At 40.1% G+C, this 10,364-nt stretch overlaps 3 protein-coding genes across 3 annotated transcripts; 2 read left to right on the forward strand and 1 right to left on the reverse strand.

Moving 5' to 3' along the window:
• The first annotated feature begins 742 nt into the window (after window positions 1–742).
• Window positions 743–1,668, forward strand: LOC143021470 (uncharacterized). The gene is made up of 2 exons (XM_076179001.1): window positions 743–776; window positions 930–1,668. Exons 1-2 carry the CDS (start codon window positions 758–760, stop codon window positions 1,607–1,609), a joined length of 699 nt encoding a protein of 232 aa, XP_076035116.1. The 5' UTR covers window positions 743–757; the 3' UTR covers window positions 1,610–1,668.
• A 2,896-nt stretch (window positions 1,669–4,564) lies between these two features.
• Window positions 4,565–5,480, forward strand: LOC143021715 (uncharacterized). Its single transcript, XM_076179387.1, has 2 exons — window positions 4,565–4,598; window positions 4,752–5,480. Exons 1-2 carry the CDS (start codon window positions 4,580–4,582, stop codon window positions 5,474–5,476), a joined length of 744 nt encoding a protein of 247 aa, XP_076035502.1. The 5' UTR covers window positions 4,565–4,579; the 3' UTR covers window positions 5,477–5,480.
• A 2,518-nt stretch (window positions 5,481–7,998) lies between these two features.
• On the reverse strand, window positions 7,999–8,967 carry LOC143021711 (uncharacterized). The gene is made up of 3 exons (XM_076179377.1): window positions 8,930–8,967; window positions 8,527–8,777; window positions 7,999–8,418 (listed from the first exon to the last, which is right to left on the reverse strand). Exons 1-3 carry the CDS (start codon window positions 8,946–8,948, stop codon window positions 8,053–8,055), a joined length of 636 nt encoding a protein of 211 aa, XP_076035492.1. The 5' UTR covers window positions 8,949–8,967; the 3' UTR covers window positions 7,999–8,052.
• Window positions 8,968–10,364: the final 1,397 nt, after the last annotated feature.

Genomic DNA, 10,364 nt, shown 5'->3' on the forward strand with positions numbered 1-10,364 from the left:
AATTTTAGAAGTTCACTGATCTAAGAAAAAACTATTTTTCTTTTTCAGTGGCTCTATCATCGAGAACTAAAAAAAATTAAATGACTAATATATAGTGAAATAAAACAATGAATAGTATAAGAGAGAGAAAGAACAAAGCGTGGCTGAGAATATCTGTATCTTTGAAATAGGGCAGGAATCTAAACTCCAACAATTAAAGAGAAAGAAATAAGAATACCTTGCTGATTGGAAATGATAATTACATCGGCAGATTTCTATCATCATGACCACAAACAATACTACCCCAACAACCATGTCATCATACTCACGAAAAAAAATCACTATTTCTACCACATTGCCATCACTATCACAACATTACAACCATCATCTTATTCTTCCTTATGAGAAACATTGTATAAGTATATCAAGTAATGAAAACGAAATCGGTCAAAGCATTTCAATAAACCAGTTTCTATGGCTGCAAGGACGGAGGTGGTTGTCATACGACCTCCGAAACGCGGATTCACCTTTATTTTTCTCGTTACAATGAGTAGTCATATCTATATAATAAAAGCAATTGAAAAAGTACGCATGGTAGAACAGATAGCATTCCAAGGCTGGATGAAAATCTCTCATTGATTTAAGGCTAAAAATAAGCATATATTTATATAAAGTCCATATCAGTTTTCAGTAACCAGTGTTCAACCGCCGGAGCATGGTATAAAAGGTTCTCTCCACTCTCGTAGACATCAGTGTCACTACCAACGCTGCATTCAACATGAGGGTTGCTATCTTTGGTACGCTAGATCTCAATTGGTTTGTAGTTTCAGCTCAACCCCTTGGCTTTGTTTTTTCTATTAACATTATTATATATTGTCATTATATCAAAATTTAATGTATTGACATGTTGACGGAATTTACTTAGACTAAGTTCATTTCCCTCTTTCCAGTTCTGGGTTTAGCCATTGTTTCGGGACAACGGTTCCAACTACAGAGTCGCCAGCCTGTCGTCTCTCCCTCTGTTCTTCTCGCCTCCAATGCCAGGATTCAACAACAGGATGCCAGTATCGACGTTCAGTCTCAGTTGAACTCCCACGGCAATCTGAATCTACGAGCGGATATTGGAGTGCAAGGCATTAGTGGTGATAGATTCAGGCAATCTACATTCAGGGAAAATGTAGGTATCGAGAAACAGCCTACACAGGCACAATTTCAAGAAGAAAAGTCTCAGCAAGCCAACCAGAACACACAGTTCATCCAACAGAATCAAGTCCTCCATCAGTCGCAGGGCTCCCAACCCATCGACGGCGTCTTCGAACCCCTCAATCTTCCTTCTGGAGCTTACCTTCTCATGGGTCGGATCGACACTTCCTTCTCGTGCGCCGACCGTCCCTATGGCTACTACGCCGATCAGGGCAACGACTGCCGCGTCTTCCACGTGTGCAACCCTTACCTCTTCGACGACGGCCGTGTCGAGACTCAGCAGTACAGCTTCATGTGTAACGAACACACCGTCTTCGACCAGAAAGAGTTGACTTGCGTGGAACAGTACGCAGCCAACCCTTGTGAGGAATCTTACCTCCACTACTCCAGGAACGAGGAGTTCGGACTCCCTCAAGAGAAAAATTAAACCTAGTCGCTGATGTGTAATACAACTACAATGAAAATAAATGTCAAAATATTTTTAAATCTATTCATTCATACGGCGTCTGGAATAGGATAGATGAATATATAGCTTTTCATATATAAAGATATTCTCAGGCCTCTCTTTCTCACTTTTCTAATGAAAAAAATCTTCATAACTGGTTTAGTTGGTATATGACTGCGGCTTTTGCAATTATAGGAATAGTAATAATATTGTGACATTGGAGTCAAGTTACTGTGAGGGGAAGTGCGTTTTTACTTTACACTAAGGAGACATGTATCAAATCATGACCATCATCATCAATTGGGAGTATACGCCAGGGAGGGCGTTGTTTCTCTCACAAACCGGTGCCAGTCCCCACGGTCTCTACGAGCAATCTCTCGTGGAGTCACCCTTCCCTTTCGAAGGAACCCTCCACAAGTTCGATCAACTTGCCCAATCCATGAATATTTAGAATGCCACTTTCGTCTCCTCTATCGACAGTTGTTTCTTATAGAGCCAACCTTGTGAGTGGGGTCAGCATCAAAGAAACGTGCCACATATCCATAAAACCGGAGTTGACATTGATCAAATATAGTGATAACTGGTGTAGACTGAGTCTTGCATTGCAGTCTCTGCAGCCAGGACACTTCTTTGAGTATATATTTTCATTTTGTCCTCTGACCAATGTTGTAGGATGAAGAAAGAATACTGCCACCGAGTCTTCCCACTCGGGTTGTTAAGGCGGCTAAAACGGGATGGTGTCATGGGAGTACGTATCCTGCTGTCTGTAACCCTAAGGCAGTGGTTCTTAACTTTTTTTTGGCCGCGACCCAAATCCATATCTGGTGAAGATGTGGCGACCCAAGCATCAAAAAGCAATTTCGAAAGTCTTCTTTTATTGAAAACCAAGTGTAGGGAAGCTTTTGATTGAATTTTTTTTTTTTTCTAACAAGGTCTCGGGACCCATTCTTGAACACTTCGCGACCCATGTTTGGGTCGCGACCCATAGTTTGGGAACTTCTGCCCTAAGGGGTAAATTCCTATGAAGAGTCAAAATTTGTGACCTAGAAATACTTATTATGGTATAAGAATAGGAGAGGGTTACTAAAAATGTAATCAGTTCCCGAATACCAAACGCCAATATAAGGATATTCACACAAAAATGTACAGTACATGAAAAGATAGCACTAATTGGTTGATTAAAAAAATAACACACAATTTACAAGAGTGTTATGATGATTAGTGTGACATCAAATTGTAAAGACGGTAAAGATAATTTTGATAAGGTATATGCCCCTCAAGAAGACAGAATCCTATGATGAATTTCATCAACTGCATAATCAGACGTCTTATAGTATGTTGGTCAGGATAGGCAAGACTTGAGGAATATTCTTGGGGGTCTTTCGCATCGGATACAAGAATAATGAAGAATAGGGGTATCAAATTTTTGTGTTTATAATCAACTTTCAAAGATGAACCATCACTTTCATGTGATTCTTTTCATAAAATGGCAATACAAAGATAAAGGGACCAAAATTAAAAATAACTAGATGGAAAAGGATGACAGATAATTGTAACCTTTAAAAATCCTAAACATGGAGATGGTAGCCTACTGATAGAACAGCTCCAACAGACATTACACAAATATGTATGATTTATTTTTTCATCTCCAATAGCAAAAAATTGTTTGTGGGTGTAGAATAATTACAATCTTATAACAAAGTTGTAATGCAAAGATCAAGGCACCAACACTTAAGATAAAAACTAAGTAAAATAAGTAACATATTCTAAAAACTAAAACATCCTGATAATGTAAAAAGATCTAAAATAAGAGACTGTATTGAAAACCCCTACAAGAATATAGAGAACAATGAAGATGAAGAGATGAGCTTGAAGTAGAATGTAACAGTGGACAGGGTGCAGGGATGACCCGTCATCCAGGAGGTGCTAAGATAAGAGGGAGGGTGGAGGGGAGTGGGAATGGGTGGGAATGATTCTATGCCTTTTTTATTTTTGGCTACCTCCCTTATAAGGGGGAAAAGCCTTGGTATATGTATGTATTAGTGATAGCAAAGATAAGTGTAATAAACTTTTCCGTGGTTTGAGGAAGTACAGTATGTGATTAGAGGAAAACCATATTACGAAGAAAGAGATATATGTGGACATGAGACGGAAGGAAACAAATGTCGGAAGACATTAGATCAAAGGTGATATCAGATCCTAGTAGACTTCAGTGAAATTTCGGAAGTTCAGTGATCTAAGAAAAAAGGGTCTCTATTACTGAGAAGTACAATTTATAGATGACTAATATAAAGTGAAACAAAAATGTGAATAGTATAAAAGAGAGAGAGAGAGAGAGAGAGAGAGAGAGAGAGAGAGAGAGAATATCTTTGTCCTTGAAGAAAGGCAGGAATCTAAACTCAGAAATTAAAAAGAAAGAAGTAAGAATACCTTGTTGACTGGAAATTATAAATACATTGCCAGTAGTCTATAATCGTGCTCACAAACAATATTATTACAACCTACATGTCACCATACCAACAACACAAACGCATCACTATCTCTACAACATTGCTATCACTATCACAGTATTACAACCACCATCCTATTCTTCCTTATGAGACACATTTTATATCAAGTAATGAAAATAAAATCAGTCTATTTCAATAAACCAGTTTCTATGGCTGCAAGGACGGTGATGGTTGTCATACGACCTCAGGAAGACCGTTTTACTTTTTTCTCATAATGAGTAGTCATATCTATATCATACAAGCTATTCAAAAAGTACACATGGTAAAAGAGAGCGCATTCCCAGGCTGGATGAAAATCTCTCATGGTTTTGAGGCTAAAAATAAGTACAAGTTTGTAGCCCATATCACTTTTCAGCACCCAGTTTTCGACCGACGGAGCATGGTATAAAAGGCTCTCTCGCCCTTCGTAGTCATCAGTGTCACTGCCAACGCTGCATTCAACATGAGGGCTGCTATCTTTGGTACGTTTAATATCAAGTGGTTTGTTGCTTCAGCTCAACCTTTTAGGTTTGATGGTTCTATTAACGCTATTATATTTTGTCGTTATATCAATATTTAATGTATTGACATGTTGACGGTATTTTCTTGTGCTAAAATCATTTCCCCTTTTCCAGTTCTGGGTTTAGTCATTGTTTCGGGACAACGGTTCCAGCAACAGAGTCGCCAGCCCGTTGTCTCTCCCGCTGTTCTTCTCGCTTCCAATGCCAAGATTCAACATCAGGAGCGACTTTTCCAGGAGAGTCAGAATGCCAATATCGATGTTCAGTCTCAGTTGAACTACGATGACAATCTGAATCTCCGAGCGGATATTGGAGTGCAAAGCGTTAGTGACAGTGAATTCAGGCAACCCACTTTGCGGGAAAATGTAGATATCGAGAATCAGCCTACACAGGCACAAGTAACTCTTTTCAGTGGCCGAATTCAAGAAGAGAAGTCTCAGCAAGCCACACAGAACATACAATTCATCAACCAGAATCAGCCTCTTCATCAGTCTCAGGACTCCCAACCCATCGACGGCGTCTTCGAACCCCTCAACCTTCCTTCTGGAGCTTACCTCCTCATGGGTCAAATCGACACTTCCTTCTCGTGCGCCGACCGTCCCTATGGCTACTACGCCGATCAGGGCAACGACTGCCGCGTCTTCCACGTGTGCAACCCTTACCTCTTCGACGACGGCCGTGTCGAGACTCAGCAGTACAGCTTCATGTGCAACGAACACACCGTCTTCGACCAGAAGGAGTTGACTTGCGTGGAAAAGTATGCGGCCAACCCTTGTGGGGAGTCTTACCTCCACTTCTCCAAGAACGAAGAGTTCGGACTCCCCGAAGAGAAAAATTAAACTTAATGGCTCATATATGATACAACAACAAATAAAATAAATATCAAACTATTCTTAAGTCCTTTCATTCATACAGCGTCTGCAACAGGATGGATCGATATTTGTATATTTATCTATGAAAATATGTTCAGGTCTCTCTTCTTCACTATTGTAATTAAGAAAATATTTCAATACTGGCATAGGTGGCATATCTGTTCACGCCCTTGCAGCTGTTGGAATAGTAATTGAAATATAGAATTCAAATTTATTTCATGTGAAAGGAAATAAGTATCAACTTTGAACTTAGGAGACATGCATCGATTGGGATGTTTCTGTGTTTGTGTGTGTGTGTGTGTGTGTGTGTGTGTGTGTGTGTGTGTGTGTGTGTGTGTGTGTGTGTGTGTGTGTGTGTGTGTGTGTGTGTGTGTGTGTGTGTGTGTGTGTGTGTGTGTGTGTGTGTGTGTGTGTGTGTGTGTGTGTGTGTGTTTGTGTGTGTGTGTATTTGTGTGTGTGTGTGTGTGTGTGTGTGTGTGTGTGTGTGTGTGTGTGTGTGTGTGTGTGTGTGTGTGTGTGTGTGTGTGTGTGTGTGTGTGTGTGTGTGTGTGTGTGTGTGTGTGTGTGTGTGTGTGTGTGTGTGTGTGTGTGTGTAGTCATAAAATGTGTTCATCTTTGAAAGTTTATTACAAACACAAATGTTTAATACCATCTCGCATTCATCATTCCTGTCTCCTATACGAAAGACCCCAAGAATATTCCTCATATCTTGTTCATCTTCACCAATATGTCATAAAACGTCTGATCATGCAGTTGGTGAAATTCATCATAGAATTCTCATTTTTCATGTGCGAATCTATATTTTTGAGGTGCATGCAACTTATCAAAATCAGCTTTACCTCTTTTAAAACCCAATGTCATACCACTCAACCTAACACTTGTAGTTTAGGTGAGTTATTTTTCTGATCAATGCGTTAATGCTATCTTTTCATATTATACTTTGTTTGTGTGCATATTCTTGTATTTGTATTTGATATTTGGGAACTGATGGCATTTTCAGTCATTTTCCCTATTATTATGCCACAAGAAGTACTTGTATGTCACAGATAACAATATTGACTTCTCGTAGGAATGTACTCCTTACAATTACAGAGATCAGGATGCCTAGTCCCATCACACTGTCCCATTTTAGCCGCCTTTACGACCCGGGTTGGTGACTTGGTGGCAGTATTCTTCTTCCCCCTACCGCAGGGGACAGAGGCGAAAATGGAAATATTTACTCAAAGAAGTGGTACAAGGCAGTATTAAGAGGGGTATGCAGTATAACAGAGGGACATTCGCAGTACAAAAAAGTAGCATCATTTCTCTATGATTTCATGCCAAATAAGTCAACAACTGATCCGAACATAGCACTAATTTCAACAGGAGTTTCTTACAGCTTATGTTGATCTTTAAAAAACGTTTGGCGATACATCATATAGTGCTCTGGGATCATTTACTGACCCGTGGGATTCCCGCGAAGATTGTTGACTTGATGTTTGGCTTACATTCTGGGACAAGGTGCTGTAAAGGATGGAGGAAGTATGTCTAGTTTTCTTTTCTGTTAATTCAGGAGAGAGGCAATGGTATTTCTTCGCCCAAACACTTCACAACACCTGCATGGACTGGATGTTTAGAATTATCGATCCTTGTCGTTGCAGAGCATTTACTGGAAACTTTAAAGTCACTGACCCACCCTTGTTGACGACTCTGTCCTTCTTGTGGAGTCGTTGGAGGTCCTAATTGCAGAGACCGCGCTGAGAATTCGTGCAAGCCAATTCCGGTTTTATAGGTATGCAGTACGCTTCCTTGATGTTGATTCCACTCACAGGATTGTCTCCAGAAGAAACAACCCTCGGTAGAGGATACGAAAGGGACTTCCATTCATGGCTTGGCAAATTGATCGAATTTGTCGATAGTTCTCTCGAATGGGAAGGGCGGTTGCATGGGATCTTGCCCATAGAGACCGTGAAGACTGGCGCCGGTTTGTGGATGAAAAAACACACTCCCTGGCGTATGCTCCCAAATGATGATGATGATGATGATGATGATGATGATGATGATGATGATGATGATGATGATGATGATGATGATGATGATGATGATGATGATGATGATGATGATGATGATGATGATGGTGGTGGTGGTGGTGGTGGTGGTGGTGGTGGTGGTGGTGGTGGTGGTGGTGGTGGTGGTGGTGGTGGTGGTGGTGGTGGTGGTGGTGGTGGTGGTGGTGGTGGTGGTGGTGGTGGTGGTGGTGGTGGTGGTGGTGGTGGTGGTGGTGGTGGTGGTGGTTCGATGTGTGTCTCCTAAGTGCAAAGTTGAAACGTACATCCTACCACACTTAATTGACCAGAACTTCACATTTCTATTCCAAAAGACGAGATCGTTTACCACCTAGGCCACTTATGATTTTTTATAGAAAAATGTGGCTGCAGAACATTTTCATAGATTATTATCTAAATATCCATATATCCTGGTGCAGACACTATATAGATAAAAGGACTAAATGCTATATTGACATTTATTTTCTTTGAGGTTACATCACACACCAGCCGCTGGGTTTAATTTTTCTCTTCGGGGAGTCCGAACTCCTCGTTCCTTGAGTAGTGGAGGTAAGACTCCTCACAAGGGTTGGCTGCGTACTGTTCCACGCAAGTCAACTCCTTCTGGTCGAAGACGGTGTGTTCGTTGCACATGAAGCTGTACTGCTGAGTCTCGACACGGCCGTCGTCGAAGAGGTAAGGGTTGCACACGTGGAAGACGCGGCAGTCGTTGCCCTGATCGGCGTAGTAGCCATAGGGACGGTCGGCGCACGAGAAGGAAGTGTCGATCTGACCCATGAGGAGGTAAGCTCCAGAAGGAAGGTTGAGGGGTTCGAAGACGCCGTCGATGGGTTGGGAGTCCTGAGACTGATGGAGGAGCTGACTCTGTTGGATAAAATGTGTGTTCTGAGTGGCTCGCTGAGACTTTTCTTTTTTAATTTCAACAGTGAACAGAGTAACTTGTGCCTGTGTAGACTGTTTCTCGATACTTACGTTTTCCCTGAAAGTGGGTTGCCTGAATTCACTGTCACTAACGCTTTGTACTCCAATATCCGCTCGGAGATTCAGATTGCTGTCTGAGTTAAAGTTGGACTGATCTTCGATGTTGAAATTCTGACCATCCTGGAGAAGCCGTTCCTTTTCTTGAATCCTGGCATTGGAGGCGAGAAGAACAGCGGGAGAGACGACGGGCTGGCGAATCTGCTTCTGAAACCGTTGTCCAGAAACAATGGCTAAACCCAGAACTGGAAAAGGGGGGGAATGAATTTAGTACAAGCAAAATCCATGTAACTGTGAATCCATAAATCTTGATTTAACGACAGCATATAACAGTGTTAATGGAAACATCAAAGCTAGCATTCAGCTGAAGCTACAAACTACTTGTTATCAAGCGTACCAAAAATAGCAACCCTCATGTTGAATGCAGCGTTGGCAATGACACTGATGACAACGAGACTGTAGAGAGCCTTTTATACCATGTTCCTGCGATCAAACTCTGGTTGCTGAAAACTGATATGGACTACAAACTTATACTTATTCTTAGCCTTAAAAACATGAGAGATTTCCATCCAGCCTTGCAATGCTATCTGTTCTACCATGCGTATTTTTCTTCTAATTGGTTACATAATAAATATATGAATAATTATCATAATAAGAAAAAAGTGAAACTGCGTTTAGGAGGTCGTATGACAACCACCACTGTCCTTGCATCCATAGAAACTGGTTTATTGAAATGTTTTGACAGATTTCATTTTCATTACTTGATATACTTATACAGTGTTTCTCATAAGGAAGAATCGGGTGTTGGTTGTAATGTTGTGATAGTGATGGCAATGTGATGAGTTTGTGTTGGTAAGTATGATGGCATGGTGGTTGCGCTGATATTGTTTATGGTCATAATGATAGAAGCCTACCGATGTAGCTATCATTTTCAGTCAACAAGGTATTCCTATTTCTTACTCTTTAATGCTTGGAGTTCAAATTCCTGTCCTTCATCGACGACACACATGTTTCCATTCGCGCTTAGTTCTCTCTCTATCTATCTATCTATCTATCTTTCTCTCCTTTATACTATTCTCTGTTTTGTTTCACTTTATATTAGGCATTTGAAAATTGTACTTCTCGATCATAGAACCTTTGGAAACGATTATTTTTTCTTAGATCACTGAACTTTTGAAATTTCACTCAAGTCTGCTGGGATTTAATATCATTTTTTATCTTATATTTCCCAGCATTTGTTCCCTTCCGTCTCATATCCATATAATGTATATTTCTCTCCTGGTATTATGGTCTTCCTCCAATCACATACCTCTTTTGACCTCGAAGATGTTGTTTTCAAATATCTTTGTTCTCATAGCTACCGTTGTAATAACAGTTATATTCTACTCCAAGCTCATTTATTCATCTCTATTGTTCTCTATATTCTCGTAGGAATTTTCAACAAGTCTATTATTTTTTTAATCTTTTTACATTATCAGAAGGTACTAAAGATATCCATTGAAATAAAACAATAAACACAAAAAAAAGAGAAACAGCGTTTGTTTGTTTACATTTTATGTGCTGGTTCTCTTTTTCTAAGTGTTTACTGATTTATTTCAATTGGACACTTTTGGACCCTTCTGTTATTGTACTTATTCATTTTTTTTTTTTCCGTTTTCCCATTTATAATTTTGCTTGTTTGTTTTATTTCTATGATTATGTTTGTGTTTGGCCTGATACCCTGGTAGTACTAATTTAGATCATTTCTGTGTTTGTTATACTGTTGTGTTTTGTTCCGTCCCTGTTGTTGTATTTAATTGATGGATTATTTTTTATTATTGTATCCCTTTATT

This window comes from Oratosquilla oratoria, chromosome 42 (genome assembly GCF_046742065.1).
Source record: "Oratosquilla oratoria isolate Oo_2021 chromosome 42, ASM4674206v1, whole genome shotgun sequence".
Lineage (NCBI taxonomy): Eukaryota > Metazoa > Arthropoda > Malacostraca > Stomatopoda > Squillidae > Oratosquilla > Oratosquilla oratoria.